Source organism: Mauremys mutica, chromosome 1, assembly GCF_020497125.1.
Source record: "Mauremys mutica isolate MM-2020 ecotype Southern chromosome 1, ASM2049712v1, whole genome shotgun sequence".
NCBI classification, from domain to species: Eukaryota; Metazoa; Chordata; order Testudines; family Geoemydidae; genus Mauremys; species Mauremys mutica.
Window position 1 is genome coordinate 164,253,635 of NC_059072.1, and position 20,772 is coordinate 164,274,406.

The window sequence follows — 20,772 nt, forward strand, 5'->3', positions numbered from 1 at the left end:
CACAGTGTGCCAAGTGGGCAGCGCAGCCTGAGGACCAGCTGCCCCAAGCCCCAGCCAGCCTGGGCCAGGGCAGAATGCCAGGAGAGGACCTAGGAGCGGAGTGTGGGCAGGCCCCACCAGGCAGTTTGGGGAGGCACAGCCTCCCCCAGCCTATGATACCTGCCACCCAAGGCCCCTAGGCGCGTGCCTAGTGTGCCTAATTGGAAATCCAGCCCTGGGAAGGACTGGAAATCTATCCAGTCTCAGGGCCCAGCAATACGTCAGGGTTTTTGTCCATGTATCGGGCGGAAACCCCCGAAAGTTCCAGGCAGGATTGGAACCAAAAATCAAGAAACCCACTGAAATAGTTTTGCTCATGACGACAGCTTCTATAGGCTGCGTGAAGTGAATTGCACCAGCTGAGAGTGAGCCTTGCTGCTGTGCTGTCAGGGAGATCGAAACTTTTCCTAAAGGTCAGAGGAAAGGAAGTAAGTACCAGGGGCACTGGTGGGACTTGACCCCAGCACCTCCTATTTATTAGGCAGGTGCCTTAACTAGTCAATCAACAATCTAGAGCTCTAAAAGGGGTAAATGCTTTTGAATTCTGGAAACTGCCTTCAACTTTACTTGTACCTCTTATAGCCCTCCAAATAATGCATCATTGTGCCTTGTACAGAAACTCAGTACCAGTAACACAGTGAACACGCTTTAGTGGTGACATGAGGGACAGTTAGGAGTCTGAAGCTGCGGATTGAATACTGTGGATGCTGTAAATCACTCAAAGGGAAAAAGCATGATGAAACTGATCTGGGGAAACACAGCCAATGCACTCAACCTTTGAACTGCTCCAGAGATGATGAGGCAAAAGGGATAGCTCTCTGGCTAGCCCCTTGTGGGAATTCCTGCCAAGGCTCACAGCAGGGTGTTCATGGGGGCTGTTAAAACCATCCAGATTTCCTTAGTGAAGGGATTTGGATTAACACAACAATCCCAGCAAAGTCTCTCTATTGGGGCTGGGTGACCCATTCTTTAGATTAATTTGCCAATATCCCTGATGATAAAGTTTCTTGAAAATTACATAGCAGCATGTGAAATGGCCTCTCTTTAGAAGCAAGGCCTCTTAACTGCTGGGTTGAAAAGAGTTATGGGAAAAGCCAGGAGAAGTGGGAGTGGCTGCTTGTTTCTGTGGCTTGGGGGAAAATAAATCTGCTGGCAGCAGAAAGAAAACTAATTGGAACACACAGCTAGTAGGATTCAAACCTGCCTAGGGAGATCCCAATTGATTTCTAAGCCATTACCTTAACCCCCCCTCAGCCAGAGCTACCTGGTACAAGCAGGTACTTGCTTCCTTCCTGCTGATGTCTCCACAGCCTGGTTCTTTTTGTGAAAAATACATCCATACTTTCCTTAGCTCTAGCTGTTACTAACCTGAGGCTACATTGCAGCACATCAAGGAAGTCCCTGACATTTCATCAACATTCTCTTTTAGTTTGCTAACTTTACATACTCAAGACTAAAAGTGTGGAGGAAAATATTTTGGGGAATGTGAGCTGCTGGCTACTTGGAGAGGATGGGGGAGTTTACAAGGAAGGAGGGAAACTGAAGAAATCATATAAATTCTTCTTATTTCACTAAGGCCTGGTCTACACTACAAAGGGAGTTCGAATTAGGGTACGCAAATTCAGCTACGTGAATAGCGTAGCTGAATTCGAAGTACCCTAATTTGAACTACTCACCCGTCCAGATGCGGCGGGGTCGAACTCCGCGGCTCCCCCGTTGACTCCACCACCGCCGTTTGCAGTGGTGGAGTACCGGAGTCAACCGCGGCGCTTCCGGAGTTTGAACTATCGTGTCTAGATCAGACGCGATAGTTCGAACTCCGAGAAGTCGAACTCACCGCATCGAACCGGACGGTAAGTGTAGACTAGCCCTGAGTGATTGTAAAACTCAGATCTCTTCCCAGCTACCTGTCTCCTAGAGCAACCTAGGAAATGCAGGGTCCCATGCTGGCAGATTGTGGCATTTTCTCTGAACAGAATAGGGGACTTTCCTCATCTACAGTACCTTTAATCAAAGAAATTAACAGGCTGCTCTTGCCTAATGCAATCCACGGAATAAAATCCTGGAGCCATGGATGACTCTCAAGGCTACGATGGAGCAATTAGCAGCAGTTTTATCCCTCTAATTTCACATTAACTCAACTGATGGTCAACTATGTCCTCTGCACAGTTATGTCAGAGAAGAATTCACCTCCACAGTTTAGGGGTCCTTAAGTTGAACACTGGAAATATCAGAAGTTCTCTTTTGCTAAAGCATCCTAATTTTAGCAAAGCGGGGGAAGTTTATCTCAAGAAGAGATTGGTGCAGCAACTCTACCTTTAGCTTTCTCTGAAGGATGAAGCCTTGAATAATCTCTGGGAAGTGTGACAACTCAGGATCTCCTGTTTACTAAGCAGGGGCTTCTACCAGCCCCATGACACCTAGCGCTACCAGCTGGACCCTCTGACCTGGTATTTCATGGCAAACACTGCAAGCCCCAGATGTCATTACTGAATGTTGTTTGTGGCTGTTCAAAAAGATAAAGAGTTACGTTTTCATTATACTTAGTGCAAAGTCACACTGATAACACCCAATACAAGCATCAACCTTGGTGCAGGGACACGACCGTCAGGAACATTAAGATCAGTGGATGGAGAGGACTGATGCTGTAGATCACCCCAAAACAAAAGACATTGTGAACTTCATATAGTGAAAAAAAAAACAGCTCATGAAATCAAGTTGTCCCAGAGAGATCAAGAGAAGAATGTAGAGCAGCCCTAGACAATCTCCTTGTGGTTACTGCCAAGGCTCAGAAACCCCCACTGTCCAACATGCTTGCCTTGTTTCTGCTCCAGTTGCTGAGCTCCCTGCACTTAGGGCAATTAGATAGAGGCTTTTCTAGGAAGATCATACTATCTAGAAGGGGCATCTGGTCTCAGAGTAATTTGTTCATAGCACTAGTTATGGAAATCAGACCTTCCTCCCTTTACAGCATCAGCCAATATATAGCAAATCCTATACGTTTATTGCCAACCCCAAGTGTTCAAAATAAAAAAAAGTCAGCTGCTAAACATCAGGAGTCGCATAAGGTCACAAAGTGGGTTCTTTTTATTGGCATTCTGGCTTCTGAACCTTTGAATTACACTCTGTTCGTGGTTTCAGACTTTTCTCTGGAAGCAGGGATTCTCTGGTAATCACTTGCCCCTGAGAGCCAGGGGCTTTAAAGAAAACCACCAAATATCATAAGCTTGATGATAAAATTGCAAAGGCTAACAGAGAACTCGGCTTGTGCTTACCATGGCACTCACACTCCTATTTGTGAATCGGAACAGAATAGATCGTTTAGTACACTAAAAAGTACCTGTGATCAGGGCCGCTCTAGGTTTTTTGCCGCCTCAAGAAAACAAACAAACAAAAACACCACACCTCCAGGAGCGCAACTGCCAAAGCAAAAAAAAAAAAAAAAAAATGATGGTTGGAATGCCACCCCTGAAATTGTGCCACCCCAAGCACGTGCTTGGTTTGCTGGTGCCTAGAGCCAGCCAGCCTGTGATTTAATTACTTTCATAATTTTTGCTCTTTCACCATGAGAAATCAGTGACCACTAACACATTTGCAGCGCTAGCCACTTTATTCAGTTTCACAGTAGTTATCAAATGACAAGTCAACTAGCAAACAGAAGAAAGCTGTAATTAGCATCTTGCTAAAACAGGGCACCTTTTTCAGATTTGGGTTCCTAAAAACACCTAAAAAAAAAAAAAGGCCGTATTCAAAGATTCTGCGCACCTTTGAAAGTCAGTCCACTTGGGGTTTGCCCATTGGTTTAACTTTAAGTGAATTAGTAAACCAGGTTAACTAGTGCAAGTCTCTATGTGGACATTCATACCTGGTTTAAATTGTGTCAGTGCAAACTAAGCTAGTATAAGCCAGGTTGAAGTAAGTATAATAGTGCCACACAAAGCTACACCAGTTTAACTAAGTTGGTTTAAGATCAGACCTTTAGTTAAACTGGTGCAGCTTTGTTTAGACCAGGCCACCTTAGATACCTGGACATGGAAGGGGTGAGATTCTGTCACTTGTTCATACTGAGTAGTGCCTTACTCCTCAAGTAGTCTTCTGACATGGAGTTACTTAAGGAGTAAGGGACTATTCCACAGAATCAAGGGGGGGGGGTGTTGAATGCATCCTGGATTTCAGTGCTTAACTTTAGACACCCACATTTAACAATGTTGGATGTTCTTCTGTGAGAGTTGTACAGTGCAGCATGTCACAACTTCCCTCCAATAGTAAGTGTTCTCTGCAATCTTTGCCACCGTCCCCTAAAGGCCTCAGAGTCAGCAGTGAGCGAAGGACGCTTTAGCTCAGAAGTACATTCATGTAAATAAAACCTAGTGTAAAAACTAGTATATAGCTGGATTTCCTCCTCTTTTGGGTCAGCATTTTGCTTAAACATACTTTGTGCTCTGTTTTCCTGGAAAGGTGAATTTTAATACGTCGTAGAGGATTTTTGATCTAAAAAGCACATTGATAAAACATATTTTTATACTGCAGTCTTGACGGCTGGGATATGATTAACGTAAAAACCCCTTCCTTAAAATGTATGGCTTCACTATTTTGTTTGTGCAGTCTGTCTTTAACATAGCCCTGCTTGGGAGGTCTGAAAAAAGGCAAGGGAGCTAATTTTCTTTAGTTGGCCCAGAGTCAAATGTTTCCTACCTGCTTTCAGTGGATTTTCAGCTTGTTTTTTAAAGTAGCCACCACTCTGTGAAATTATGTTTTTAGGAACGCAGGGCCAAATTTAAAAAAGTATTTGGGCACCCAATCCAAATCCCACTGACGTCAATGAGAGTCAGGCACCAAAATACCTTTAAAAAATCTGTCCCTTAGTGAAAAATAACTGTGCTATGAAGTATCTGAAACTGAATTTCAAGAGGTTTAATACGCACCAGAACAGAGACACTCATTTAACTATGAAACAAATAAGAACATTATTTTTAAAATGTTAAAAATTTCCTGTGAATTTCCAAACAGCAGGCAGTGTAATTTAGGGCACAACTAACCTTTAGCTTGGAAAACACTCATTCTTTAGGGGAACATTTCACAGTATTTTATACCATTGTGTGTTTAGACAAATTGAAAAACAGTTACTGAACACATCAGTTGGTCCTACTAATATCTCATGTACCCGCCACAAGGCAACAGAGAAAAGTGTGTCAGCTAGTGAAACACTGCACCAACATGCAAAGGTGACACGTTCACATTTTTAAGGCACGTGATAAGAATATAAATCCCGCCACTGAACTGCCAGGCAATGGCAGTTTGAGTGAGCCAGGTGGTAAGAGTTCATGTTGTTTGCTTATAGTTGAGCATCTCCCTCACACTGTTCATCAGTGCACCCAGTCTTTGGGATTGCGCAGGACTTCCAGGATTTCAGCTTCTCTGGACTCCTCTGGCGGCGTGTGCATGTATTGCCACCTGCGCACAACAAAGAGGGAATATAACTATTAGAGAGACTGGCTGGGTGGACACGACACCACTTGTCCAAAGCTGTGTTCTGATTGGATGTGGATAGCTGGGCCTTTCTGTGGATGCCATAATCACACAAAACTGAAACTTCACCTCAAGTTAGGAATAGATATTTACACCCATTATATTCAATGGAGGAGGTGGTCGGGGGGCTTAGGTTTCAACTTCCCTCTTGCCCCAGTGCACCAAACTGCGGCATAGGGTCCTTTCACCCACTGCTTAGCTCATTGTCGAGTGTCAGAACTAAACACGGAGCTCTGCAATAATCCAAGGTTAAAAATGGAGGTAAAATAGTCCACTGAGCAACAAGCTGCTGCTGAAATAGCAGGGAACCATATGGGGGGCGGTGGAAAAAAAAATAGTTAAAGATATTCCAAACAGTAGAGAGTATTTAACCTTTTCCATTTTCTCATTCTTTTATTAGGAACTACTCTTCATGTAGAGAAGGGAAGCAGTGTCCGAGTACTTCAACATATAAAACCAGTCCATCCCAGCAACATGCTGGTTTCACAACAGTAGGATTGGGGAGTGATATATAGTCCGCAGGTATGTATAAGGTACATTTCCTGCTGCCAAAACCTGGCCAAGACTGGACAGCAGGAAAGAAAACAAACAGTGTTCTAGCATGTGAATAATATGCAACTTTTCCCTTACCTGGCAGTCAGTGGCAGAGACATAAGAATGCTTTCAATCCTGGATCCTGGCGTTGCAAGGCCGAACTTTGTACCTCTGTCATAAACAAGATTGAACTCCACATACCTGTGGCGGAATAACACAGACACAAAGGGTTAGCACAAAAACAAATTTACTGTCACATAGGTTGATGTTTGCAAGTAGCAGGAGGCTGCAAACAATAGTCAGTTTCAGTCTCCTTGACCCCAAGGCACCAGAATAAAGAGCACCAGTTTTGGACTAGCTGTTCCCCTTCAGCATATGTGCAGGAATGAGTATTGTAGACTTTTCCTCCTGTGAACAACAACAGGAAGTAGAGACTTTCACTGCACACACAGGCATCACAAAACAAGAACAGGAGGTTTCCAAATAAGTAAAATGAATTGACTGTCAACTCAATAACTCAGCTGTGAACATCTACTCCAGGGGTCGGCAACCTTTCAGAAGTGGTGTGCCAAGTCTTCATTTATTCACTCTGATTTAAGGTTTTGCGTGCCAGTAATACATTTTAATGTTTTTAGAAGGTCTCTTTCTTTAAGTCTATAATATAACATTAAACTATGGTTGTATGTAAAGTAAATAAGGTTTTTAAAATGTTTAAGAAGCTTCATTTAAAATTAAATTAAAATGCAGAGCTCCCCGGACCGGTGGCCAGGACCCGGGCAGCGTGAGTGCTACTGAAAATCAGCTCGCGTGCTGCCTTCAGCACGCGTGCCATAGGTTGCCTACCCCTGCTCTACTTCATTCTTGAATAACTATTTGAGAGAATATTGGAACCAACCCTGCAAGCCACAGACTCAGCTCATTAATAAGCACAAAGGCAATGCACAATATGCAGTCTGGTTAAACTCTCAATGGAAACTCTTCACAGTTACAATCAGAAGCCATATTTACCTCCTAAATAAAATACAAGACAGAGGCAGCGAAATCTTTAGCAAGTCTCCAGATGAGGTTTTTCTAATGAAACAGCTACTTAATGAATTTACAGCCATCGTGTTCTGGGCAACCTTTCTGGCCAAAGGGGTCATGTGCCCTTACAACACTGATCTTCCCAGCATGCAATCCTTCACACAAAGGGGACTTTTTCCAAAGGAGCTCATCCAGCTAGACTCCCTTTTCACTATTGTAAGGATCTGTGGTGGCCCTGTCCGAGAGCTAATAGGGAAAGGGTAAACAGTCTCCCACTAAGAAAGACCCACAGCTACCCAGCACTTATACAAGGATGTGTAGGGCAGAGTGAACTACAGGGAATTATAAAATGCCCAGCATCCCAGAACAGTGGCAGAGAGAGAGAGAGAGTGAGGCGGGGGATCTGGGAAAAGGAATCTCTATTGTTCAGTAACACCTGCCTCTCAACCCCACCCTAGTCCCCACTGCCATATTTTGTCTGAACTCTGTCCAGGCTGTGCTGGACCTGTCCTGCCACAGTTGCTGGGCTAAAACACCCACTCAGAATGCCAAGCATTGACCCCAAGAGTGAATATAGATAGAGATTTAAAAGTGAAACCTATATAAGACAAGAACTTCACTGATGATTTAAAATACAGGAATGAGGTAGCACCTGCCAGTGCAAAAGTGGACACAACTCTCTTGTACGGAGTTAAGAAAGAAGGAAATTAAGATAAAATTTTAGTGGAAAGCATTCAAGATAGATCACAAAAAGCTCAATCCCCACCTAAATGCTAACGCTCGGAGACACTTCCTGAGGCACATGGTGTATTCCCTAAGTAGTGGCCAACATGCAAACTGGGACACCCGAAGCACTGTTGTGGCCCAGCTGTCTTTGTTATTGTTCTTTGCCTCAGCCCCACAAACGGGAGAGTGCGGGGACCCTGCGTGGCACAGCAGCAGCCACTCTGCCTTCACTGTCTTGCTCTAGCATTTACGGCACTGAAAAGAGCCCCCACAATTCAGAAGTGGCTATCTTAACAACCAGACATGTTTAAGAGAGAGACAGTGAGGGGAGGGGCTCCTTATCTTCGTGCAGAGGAGTGAAGATAACCTAGCCCAAGGCTCTGCAGAGAGATCAAACATAGTAAGCAGCCTAGTAGGGTCTTGGCTGCAACCTAATGGAAACCTATTTTCCCACAACCCTCCAGAGTTTGCCACAACCATTCTATGGGCCTGACCCTGCAATGCTCTGCTCATGTGAGTAGTCCCATTAAAGTAAGTGGGATTGCTCAGGTGAGTAAAGGCTGTAAGACAGGGACCTAAACTCAACTGCAGTCTTATTCTTTTCTATATCTTCTATATCTCTTTACTGGTTCATTCACTGTCTTTGAAGAAAAGGGAGGAAGCCAGACAATAAGAAATAGCAATACATATATTGAACAGAAATGGTGGACTAAAAGGGTTATTTTTCACCATGTAGAAGGAAGGAAGTACCAGAGCAATTAATAATAGGATTACAGCTGACATTTACAGGGGATTCTCAGTCCCTTCAGCTTTTTTATGCTACAGAGAATTTCTAAGTCAACAGAGAAGGAGTTTTGCTAGAGCAAGGTATTTAAGGAGTGCCATATATATGCAGTAGCTCCTTTTCATTATGTATCTAGAGACAAAAGCCATTTGAAAGCCCACTGCAATAGTATCCTGCAAGACATCTTGCCTCGCTAAATTTCACTATCATAAAGATGGGCTCTTCAAAGGTGAGAGAGAAATTAAAAAGGGAAGTTCTACATAAAGCACTTTATTACTTTTAAGAAATGCAAGAACTGGATGGCCTGATTTTTCCTAGCTTGTATTCTTATTTATCATTGTCCCCATACTTGCTTTATTACAGAACATTAACACACAAGCGCTGTACCAGCAGGGCTGGCCAATTTCCTCTTAGTTTAAAAACCTCATGTTTTACTAATGAGTATCATTGGCAGTGCTCAAGAGACTCTCTTTGAACTCTTGAGAGTGCCGAGGATTTCAGAGTATGCAAAAGAAATCTCTTAAACCAAAAAGAACTGCATTCACTATGAAGAGTTCGGTTTGTACTGGCAAAAGAAGCATAGGATTCTCTACTTCTAAAATGGAATCAGCCTGAACATCTTTAAAAAGTGGAAAACAACCTAAAAAATGTAGTTGTACCAACTTAAGTAGATTTTCAGGATCTATTTTTAAAACAAACTTTGTGAATCTGCAAAGATTCAATGTGGGAATGTTACAGAAGAGTTCTTGGAAACTTTTCCAGACACATGCGTTTCCCTCGTGTCATCACATAGAGGAACCAGTCTCACTTTCTCCTCTTCCCCAACTCCACTATGTTACATTTTGTTCCTGCATTACTCACCTCCCTCTACGAAGCTGTTGCCATAACTTTTCTTCTGGTGTGAAAGGGTCACGGGAATGTTTCTTCACAATGGGAACGTAGCAAGGCACAATGGCTTTGGCACAACTCTGCACAAACTGAAATGCTTCTTCTTTTGAGGGAGAGTCCAGATCATCAAAGAATATGCCCCCAATCCCTCTTCGCTCTCCACGGTGCTTGATGTAAAAGTAATCATCACACCTGGAAGAAGCAACAACCAGATGTCAAAGCTAGTGCACTAAGTTCAGAGTAAACCACTCAAAACCCCAGACATTAGACTGGTGAAATGCAGATGAAAGGCCAAATCCTGCAAGATACTGAATGCCCTCTTTGCCCATTGACTTAAATGAAAGCTAAAGATGCTCAGCACCATTCAGGACTAGGCTCTACATTAGCTGCCATTAAATCATACTCTCAGTATAAAGAAGCATGATACTGCTTATCTTGAAAAAAAGATCAGCTACTGCACATGTACGAACAAGCACAACAGCAGATTTTGAAATACATGGCTATGTATGCAAACATTAGTCTTCAAGGGTATAAGTCCACACCTTACCAAGGAAACTGGGGAAAAGTCTTACCAAGGTACATCTCTCAGATCTCTGCAGCCCTTGTTTCCAGAGCTGTATAAAAATTCATATTTTATTTTGTGGAAGACTGCACACAAGTTTTTGCCATTTCACGTTCTCCCTAAAAAAAAAACAAAACTTTCTCCTTTGCAATTTTACTAGTTTTTTTTAAAAATACTTGAAAGATTCACAAATCTTTAGCAACATTTGCCCATGAAAGCAGGCCCATTTTCAAGTTTGAGACAGAACGAGAAAGTCTTGGTATCACACCGGCTGTGCATTTTGAGACAAAAGAGGACAGAGTATCTCCTTTCCTGTCAGAGGGTTCCTCCAAGGAGATCCCATCTCTCTCTCTCTCTGTACTAGAATCTCATAAGATCTGCCCACAATGGCTGCTCTCAAGCAATAAAAACAAAAATGTGGGGCCATACATGCACTGAGATGGAGAAGTTACTGTAAATTGAAAGACATCTCTTTTGCTGGGAGAATCAGCTTTTTTATTCCAAGGTGGGTGGAGAGTGAAACTTAGGGCATGTCTACACTTACCTCCAGAGCAATAGATCCAGCAGGGGTCGATTTATCACGGCTAGTGAAGATGTGATAAATCGACTGCTGAGCACTCTCCCGACTCCGGTACTCCACCGGAACAAGAGGCACAGGTGGAGTTGACGGGGGAGTGTCAGCTGTCAACCTACCGCAGTGAAGACACTGTGGTAAATATATCTAAGTACATCAACTCCACCTATGTTATTAATGTAGCTGAAGTTGCGTAACTTAGATCGATACCTACCCCTAGCGTAGACCAGGCCTTAGAGAGCAGTGGGACAGCATGTGAAACTCAACAGAAGAGCACAGAGTATAAACCTGATGAGACACTTAGGACAGAAATTAGCACAGCAATATAAGTGCGAGCTTTTCCATTTGAGAAAGTTGGGTTCAGGGGCAGAACGCATGTCCCTAGACAACTGCTTCTTACACCAAACAGTAGTGTTGGGCTGTCTGCATAGGAAGGAAGTGATTCATCTCCCCTCCTCATGGGAGAGGAAGGAGTGTATTCCTCCCTGAGGCTGCCTTCTGAGTAAAGAACAAGGAAGTGCATGCTGATTCTACTAGATTCTCTCCTCTCCCCTGCATACATATACATCACTTGATAATGAGTAATGGCTGTACAGCCTTCCTTGTGGGTATCTGTTAACGCTTTAAGCAGACATACTCTACACTACTGGCTATCCTCAACCTCTGTAGCTTGCTTGAATAGCTTTCTCATCTAGTAAAGGAACTGTAATAACCTGCACAAAAGTACTTGGATATCTCCTACTACAGAAGAGATTCCTCGAAGAGAAGATCATCATGTGCACCTTAACTAGTGTGCCCCCAGATAACAGCATAAATGAGCTCACACCACCCACTTTATCTCTCACACTCAGACAAAGGCTGGCAGCTTACAGAAAGAAGTTACCCTTCCTCTGGATACCATAGCTTGTGGCAGATAAGACACTGGACGCAGAGCAGCCAGCAATCCATTATGCTTTAAGACTGAAGGGCGCCATCAGCTACATCTTCCAAAGCAAGAGAGACAGTCAGTTTAAATCTATGTCTTTATGCACAGCTGAGCTTCCAATGCATTTGTCATTGAAAGCTGCAGCTGTTTACATAGCAGGACGCTCCCCTTGCATGCAACAAGGGCAAACGCCTTTCCCTCCTTGTCCCCACCCCCCAAAAGGCGCCCTAATTAGTTCTGAGTAATATAATTTACCCCAGTAATTGGCTGCTTTGTCTGACAGCAAAGACGCTGGGGTGGGATTTTCAAAAGTGCAGTGCTAGCCCAACTGATCCCACTGAAGTCAATGGGAGTTTTACTACGGATTTCAGTGGGAGCAGAGTTAAACTACCTCCGAGTCCTTTTGACAATTGCACCCGAGGGTCTTGCCCCAGTGAGGAAGAGGAATTGTTTAGGATGGGCTAACAAGTTACAAGGTATCTGGGAGCAGAGGGATGAAAAGAGAAGTAAGTTTCTTAGCTTGAACCATAAATAAAATGTTTCTCACCAGAGCGCTCTGTGGAATAATCTCCCGGGGGAGGCATGAAAGCCCAGTTGCTTGAAACAGTCACAAAAGAGATTAAATTGGACAAAGCACTTTTGGTCTGCAATCCTCCATTGGCAGAGAATGGACAAAGTAAATCAATAGGTCTTTTGCAGCTCTGAATGTCTAAAATTAAGATGCCACATTGTGGCTCCTCACATCTAAACACTATTTCACAGAAACTAGAAGAAAGTTCTCTATTGGTTTTGCTTTCTGACATTCCCTCCCTCCTCCGCCCCTGCCAATATCTGTATCTTCTGCTACTTTCCCCCATCTCTTCCTCCAAAGATACAAAATACATAAAAATATGTAGCGTTGTGTTACAAGGAGATACAGATGGTCTTGTGACTAGGGCACTGGAATGAAGGTCTAGGTTTTATTGCTTAATATTTGTAATGTGCTTTGAGAGGCTCATATGGAAGGCAGCAGGCACGAATGGAAGACGTTATCAAGAAATAAAGCACTTGGCAATTTCAGTCATGTATAACTTGCAAAAACATTCCCAATTGTAACAGAGGACGAGTGTGTTCTTTAGAGTTATACCACCTAAACCTTGCACAAGTTACAGGTGTCAGACGTTGTGCCATATTGTACAGTATTATTTATTAAGAGTTAGCAACAAGCAAAAATATGAAAACGGAGCAGTTAAAAACATTATTAGTGTAAACAGCCCATATCATAGTAGAAAACTCTCTTTTCAGTGAAGAGCAGCAAGCGAATTAGCTTGTGATTCTGCAGCAGTCACTCCCTTCAGAGGATCTCAGTTCTTTTCAGGGTGTAATAAGTTCACCCTTACCATCCATCTCACAGGGGCATTTATTATTTTCCTCCATTTTACCAATGGGGAAAGTGAGACACACAGATGTTAAGTTACTTGCCCAAGCTGACACAGGAGATCTGTGACAGGTCACACAGCAACTCTGGAAAACAGGCTACAAATATCGATTTAGGAGCCCAATTTTAGATTTTCAAATTTGAATTTTTTGTCCCATATGAATAATGGAGATCTCCAAGTGCTTTACAAACATATCTGGCCAAATTTTACCCAGATATACACTGGCAGCTCCAGCAGAGGTTCACTGGGAGCTGCTTATACATATCAGAGGGCAGCACATGGCCCTGATAAACCACACTAATTATATATCATTCAAGATTCCCAATAGTTTTGTGAGGTGAGCTAATGACCAACTTAAAGCAACAGCATTAGCATGACCTGTTGTGTGATACCTCCTCCTTCCCACAAATAAATAAATAAAAATAATCCAACCTAAGGTAAACAACAATGCAAGTACATCTCCCCACACATACCACTTCTTATATTTGGGGTACAGTTCTGGATTATGCTGATCACAAGCTTCCTTCAGAGTTTTGTGAAAATGAATAGCGTCCTCTTCATTCAAGTAAGTTGGAGTCAGGTCTGTTCCACCACCAAACCACCACTGCTTAGTCCCTACAGTAGACAGACATGCAACAACTGGTTTATTTCCAAACACAAATCATATACCACGCTAGGTGTCAGATACAAACTAACCATTGCAACTACTTTCAAACGTTAAATTCAAGAGTACCCAAAAGTAGCACTGTAAATGCTTAATTTAAACTAATATTATATGGGTGAAAACGACTCATGAATCCAGACAATTATTCAATTAACCGCCAAGCAGGAAAGTTTGTACAGTGTTATATCAGTTGCCCTGACTACTGCCCATTCTCATGTGGTATCAATTGCACAAGGTTAGTCTTTTGTAGTTACTACCCTGAATGGGCTTACAAAAATTCTCTCTCAGGTTTGTAATGATAGTCAGGAGCCATCTACAGTATATTAGTTTAAGTTAACCCTGCAGCAGGAAGATAGCAGGGAAATGAATCACTTCCTCTAAAAAACGTTGCAAATTGTGGTCCATGGACCATTGGTGGTTGGTCACATGGTGTTGGCTCCTCCTTGTATCAGATTGATAAATTTCATTAAAATAAAGTTAAAAAAAAATAACCTCAGTACCTAAATGACTTACTCAATGCTACACAACAACTTTGTGGCATAGCTGGAAACAGAATTAGAAGGGTTCATAATCTTGTGCTTTAACCACTAAGGCCTGGTCTACACTGGGGGTGGTGGTGGTGGTGAGGAATTGATCTAAGATATGCAACTTCAGCTACGAGAATAGCGTACCTGAAGTCGACGTATCTTATTTCAACTTCCCGCGCCGTGAGGACGAGAGGTATTGACGGCCGCGGCTCCCCCGTCAACTCCGCTTCCACCTCTCACCCTGGTGGAGTTCCAGAGTCAACGGCAGAGTGTTCGGGGATCGATTTATCGTGTCTAGACGAGACGTGATACATCAATCCCCGATAAAACGATCGCTACCCACCGATCCAGCGGGTAGTGTGGACATACCCTAAGTCACGCTCCATCCTTAAAATCTGACTCCATATTTGTACACACCCCAGACCATTATAAATCTTACCATCAGCATTCTCAATTTCAAAGTATCTGTAGTTGAAGTGTATAGTTGGAACATGGGGATTCTTTGGATGGATAACGGAGCTTACACCCATGGCACAAAAAGGCAATTTACCTAGACAGCAGCATGTACATAAAAAGCAGTAGTTAAGAACAGGAACAATTTACATGCAGCACCTTTTAACCTGAAGGCTTCCAAACTATGACTCCAACTCTGCAACTGGCTCTGCATGGTGTCTCACTGAATTCAGCATGTCTACTAAACAGGTCTGACCATAGGAGCTAGCTGAAGAATCGGGATCTAATCTAGTGAATGCTGAAAAGCAGTGCACAAGCACAATACCAGCTCTTGCAATTTTCTACTCCAAACAAACAGCAACATTTGGAATTTGAGAAATGCAAAGCAAGCTCAAGTTTTCAACAGTGAGCTGTCATTTATTACAATGTATTTATGGTCAGAAAAGAGACCCAAAAATGGCAGTGTAAGTCCTTACATGCTTGCTCCAGGCGCATCTTCCAAGTTACGCTGTCTTACTGCAGTGACAAAGAAGTATTACTAGGACTGCATGGGGACCAGGAGAAACTGGGTTCTATTCTGCCTTTTGTTTCAGCAACAAAACAACTCAACAAGTTCTAATTTACTTGGGGGGAGGAGAGGAGTTCCCTTTAGTTATATACAAAAGAAAAACAGAAATCTAAATTGTACATTTGTCCAGTGTAACGGAACAAGATTTTTATTCATGAACAAATATGAGATGAAGGCGGAATATGGAATACAATGGCATTTTTACTGGATCCTTTTTTGACTTGAACTACAATCTAGTGTTACAGCAATGCTAATAAGAGCCAAGAGTTAAAAAAAATCTTCCAGCAAACATAACGTCATCATATCAATGAACCCTGTTTCACCCTGAGGTGGTTTTAATAGTCCACATACCCTTTCCTCTTTAATCTGGATTTTGTAATTGCTCAAACAATTTTGGCTGCACTTCTTTTGTCAAGATAGAGCATCAAGACAGGAGGTGACACTTATTTTGATATTCAAATCTTTGGAGATTTGACAGCTTCCTAGGTGGGTGTTCATGTTTAGAACCTGTCATGCATGCTATAGGAAGAGTTGTAGAGCACTGAGAACATAAGAACGGCTGTACTGGGTCAGACCGAAGGTCTATCTAGCCCAGTATCCTGTCTACCGACAGTGGCCAAAGCCAGGTGCCCCAGAGGGAGTGAACCTAACAGGTAATGATCAAGTGATCTCTCTCCTGCCATCCATCTCCATCCTCTGACGAACAGACAGAGTCTAGGGACACCATTCTTTACCCATCGTGGCTAATAGCCATTAATGGACTTAGCCACCATGAATTTATCCAGTTCTCTTTTAAACGCTGTTGTAGTCTTAGCCTTCACAACCTCCTCAGGTAAGGAGTTCCACAAGTTGACTGTGCGCTGCGTGAGGAAGAACTTCCTTTTATTTGTTTTAAACCTGCTGCCCATCAATTTCATTTGGTGACCCCTACTTCTTGTATTATGGGAATAAGTAAATAACTTTTCCTTATCCACTTTCTCCACATCGCTCATGATTTTATATACCTCTATCATATTCCCCCCTTAGTCTTCTCTTTTCCAAGTTGAAAAGTCCTAGCCTCTTTAATCTCTCCTCATATGGGACCCTCTCCAAACCCCTAATCATATTAGTTGCCCTTCTCTGAACCTTTTCTAGTGCCAGTATATCTTTTTTGAGATGAGGCGACCACATCTGTACACAGTATTCAAGATGTGGGCGTACCATCGATTTATATAAGGGCAATAATATATTCTCAGTTTTACTCTCTATCCCCTTTTTAATGATTCCTAACATCCTGTTTGCTTTTTTGACCACATCACACACTGCATGGACCTCTTCAGAGAACTATCCACGATGACTCCAAGATCCCTTTCCTGACTCGTTGTAGCTAAATTAGCCCCCATCATATTGTATGTATAGTTGGGGTTATTTTTTCCAATGTGCATTACTTTATATTTATCCACATAATATTTCATTTGCCATTTTGTTGCCCAATCACTTAGTTTTGTGAGATCTTTTTGAAGTTCTTCACAGTCTGCTTTGGTCTTAACTATCTTGAGCAGTTTAGGATCATCTGCAAACTTTGCCACCTCACTTTTTACCCCTTTCTCCAGATCATTTATGAATAAGTTGAATAGGATTGGTCCTAGGACTGACCCTTGGGGAACACCACTAGTTACCCCTCTCCATTCTGAGAATTTACCATTAATTCCTACCCTGTTTCCTGTCTTTTAACCAGTTCTCAATCTATGAAAGGACCTTCTCTTTTATCCCATGACAACTTAATTTACGTAAGAGCCTTTGGTGAGGGACCTTGTCACAAAGGCTTTCTGGAAATCTAAGTACACTATGTCCACTGGATCCCCAGTGAAAAGAGAAACAATTTCATTCAGAAATGTGGCCTTCTTCAAGATCTGTTTGAATATGGTAAGACAGTTTATAAAAACATAGATAAGAGAAGTCTGGATTTATTTGTCTCAAACACAATAATTCAGTAACACTGTAGACTCAATTAGGTTTTAAGTAGCATGTTTTACCATTTTTGGTCTTCAGCGTTTTCCCTCTGCTTCTCATCTGTTGGGCTGCTTCCTCGGAAAGATGCCCAAAAACTACAGAAACATTGACGCCTGCCTTCTCAAAGATGTTGCCATCCTGGAGCACACAACTGATACCACCACCACCTGTTAAATACAAGCCCAGGAAAGTTTTGATCTCAAAAGCATCTTATCCTGCCAATTCTTAACACTGACTAGTAGCGTATAGGTGACCATTAGATATTCAAGAGCTATCTTGACTCCTTTGCTTACCTTGAATAACTACAAATGATGTTGATGATGATAAAATTATCTAGTTCTTTTACAAATCCACCTCTATTATTTGACAATCACCTCTTGAAGCAGTGAATTTTACAGGCTGACCATAGATTGCGTGAAGTACCTAGAGAGCCCATTTATTCTGTCACTGGAAAAACAGACAAATCTGGAGTTGCTAGAAACAGAACTAGAAACCAAAGTCACTTGTAACTGCAAGTAGAAACAAATAGCCAGATTTTGACTTCAGATGTGCAGCAGAGTTTTCGCTATAAAAAACCCTCCCGATGACCCAAATTACATAAGTGGCAAGAATAAATGGTCAGCTCAAGTACCATTAGTACTCTCTTCTGAATTTGTTTTAAGCAGTTCCACATCTCCAAAGTGAAACCAAAGACTGTAATTAATATCACTCTTCATTCCCAGTCACTCATTAAGGGACACATTTTATCAAAACCTCTCATTTTAAAATGCTATGATTGCTCCAAATCATTTAGAAGCCTTGAAAAATCCACTTTCACTCTCCCACTTGTCAGCAATAATAGTGAAACATTCCCTGGCAAGTACAGGGGCTTCTACAGAACTTAGTTTCATTTAAAACAAACATCTAGTTCTTATGATTGTAAAGAGAATCTGTCAAATGTCAGGAGATAATTCAGGAAGATTACACTTGATTTTCAGACAGCTTCTGTGCTTCCACACGCTATTCATAACTTTCCTAAGCATCAGTAGTGTTTGGATAAGAAGGCACCAGTCAGCTTCTCTGCTGCTATTCAGAACCCTGAATGGAATAACAAAACTGTCACAAACCATGTCAGTTTCACACTGCTGCTTGGGAAAGCAATGAGCAACCATATATGCAAGTACTGGAGTTGTTCAGGAGAAAGGGAGTAGGAGAAAGGACGATTCAAAAGAAACCTTTCTCCTACTCCCAGCAGTCAGGAGGCTATTGAGAAGGGGTAGGTCTGGAGAGGGAAAAAATGATGGAAAACAACAACTTCTTGCAATTAAAGGAAGAGGGATCTTCACATTTATCAGACACCTACTAATCAAAGGCAAATATAGAAGACAGACCCCCCCCACCACCACCACCCAGGGTACATGGAAACTGGGACGGGTCTAGGTATTTTGCCGCCCCAAGCACAGCAGGCAGGCTGCCTTCGGCAGCTTGCCTGCGGGAGGTCCCCGGTCCCGTGGATTCGGCGGCAGCCTGCGGGAGGTTCCCCGAAGCCGCGGGACCAGCGGACCCTCCGCAGGCATGCCGCCGAAGGCAGCCTGCCTGCTGCCCTCGCGGCGACCAGCAGAGAGCGCCCCACGGCTTGCCGCCCCAAGCACGTGCTTGGCGTGTTGGTGCCTGGAGCCGCCCCTGCATGGAAAGCATCCTGGTAGAAATCTCAGCAACTCTTCTTTTCCCTGGAGCTGGGGAGGCCTGGGGGAGATCCAGACTTTTCACTAATACGTTTATTCTGGACTCATTGGTAGGGCCTAGCCTTCTTTTTGTACGGTAGGTTTGTTTTTCTACATAATTTGTGTTTGGTAAATGTTTCAAGCCTTGACCATTTATATCTTCCCTTTTAGAATCTGTGTGTGATTGTGAGTAATGCCCAGAATTTATGCCTTAGAGAGTAGAGGCAGAAATGTCATATCTGCAAGAAAAGTATCATTATAAAACAGAATCTGTCCATACATCAAACAGCTCTACCCTGTTTGGCAACAACTGATGACTGTAGTATTTTGCAAGAGTTACTTAACTGCTTTTTGGCTTAACACAACATATTTTAAGTGATTGCTTAATTGCTAGAGACACAAAGACCTGTTCCTAGGAATTCCTTATTTTCAGGGTGCAGCAGAGCTCTGATATTGGAAAGAAAAGAGGCAAGTGGAAAGGATTAATAGCAAGAGGAAAGGTTAATCAGATACAACATTCTCCAGATGCACACATGAGCATGCCTCCTTTTGGCACCCCTCTTTTTCTTTGACCAGTGGTAATGTGATGTCATCTATTCCAGACAGATCAAATGATTAACACCCACAGGATCTGCTTCCCACCCTACTCATGAAAAACTGGGAAAGTGTAGGAGAGAAACAATCTCCTCTGGTATCTTAGCGGTCGGCACGATGTACCCAGGGTGAGGCTTCACCGTGGGTCTGAGGTCTGATCGCTTATCTGTCAACCTGTTATACCGAGCGCACGTGCGGCCAGGCACAAACACCCTGTAAGGATCCTCACCGCCCCCCCGCCCCAGGTGCGCGCAGCCAGGCTCCCACTCCGTGCCCTGCACCCTCGGCCCCGCTCCCTGCGGCTCGTCACCTTCTTTCCTCTCCCACCGGTCCACGGTGAAGGCGGCGCCGCGATCCACCTGGGCCAGGGCGCGGCACACCTGGCTCTGGGTCTCCATGATCAGCATCTCCATGCGGCTCCGCATCTCCTGGCGCCGGCTCCGCAGCTCCCGCAGCCCGCTCACCGGCGGGGCCATGAAATCCCCGCAGCGCCGGGACAGCTCGTCCTGCTCCTGCTCCTGCTCCTCCCCCAGGCCGGGCGCCACCGGCTCCCGCGACACCATCTCCGCCCGCCGCACCAGCCCCAGCCCGGCCAGCGCCGCCGCGGCCCCCGCCAGCCCGGCCAGCAGCGAGCGCCGCCCCGGCCGGACCCCGGCCCCGCCGCCCGGGGGTCCCCAGCCGCCGGAGGAGGAGGAGGAGGAGCCGAGCCCCCTGCGGGAGGCGGCGGCGGCGCGGCAGGACGGGCGCAGCGCGCCCGGGGCCCCGCGCAGCAGCGGCAGCAGCAGGGACATGGCAGCAGCCGCCGCTAGCCCCCTCGCGCCGCCTGAGCCGGCCAGCGGCGCGCGCCGCCCGGGGGCGCGCGGCATGCCGGGAAATGTAGTTCCGCCGCCAGCCGCTCCCGCCGCCCAGGGCGCCGCGCCGGACTACAGCCCCCAGCAGCAGCCGCAGGGGCGAGGGCTGCGAGGCACCCGAGAACGAGGGGGCGGGGCTGCACCGGGGACTTGGGAGCGCGCGGCGCCCCGCTAGCGCCGGGCATGGGCCGAGGGGCGGGTGCAGCGCCCGGCTGCGGGCGCGTCTGAACCCGGCGCGGGTGCTGCAGGGGTCTGCAGGAGAGGGGCTGCGTAAGAAGGCACGTCCGGTGTCATCCCCGGGGGGCGCTCCCTTTGTCCCCAGCAGAAAGGGCTGCAGAGTGCAGTAATCCCCACAGCCCCGCCCGGGACGGGGGGGGGGCTGCAGCGTGGGGGCAGGGCAGGGGTTAATCCCCCAAAT

General features: G+C 44.6%; 1 protein-coding gene across 1 annotated transcript; it reads right to left on the reverse strand.

Annotated features, from left to right (window-relative positions):
- Positions 1-3,630: 3,630 nt before the first annotated feature.
- On the reverse strand, positions 3,631-20,294 carry CPOX (coproporphyrinogen oxidase). Its single transcript, XM_045001720.1, has 7 exons — positions 19,814-20,294; positions 17,230-17,373; positions 14,633-14,743; positions 13,476-13,617; positions 9,497-9,715; positions 6,199-6,303; positions 3,631-5,493 (listed from the first exon to the last, which is right to left on the reverse strand). The coding sequence occupies exons 1-7, from the start codon at positions 20,292-20,294 to the stop codon at positions 5,406-5,408; spliced, it is 1,290 nt and encodes a 429-aa protein (XP_044857655.1). The 3' UTR covers positions 3,631-5,405.
- Positions 20,295-20,772: the final 478 nt, after the last annotated feature.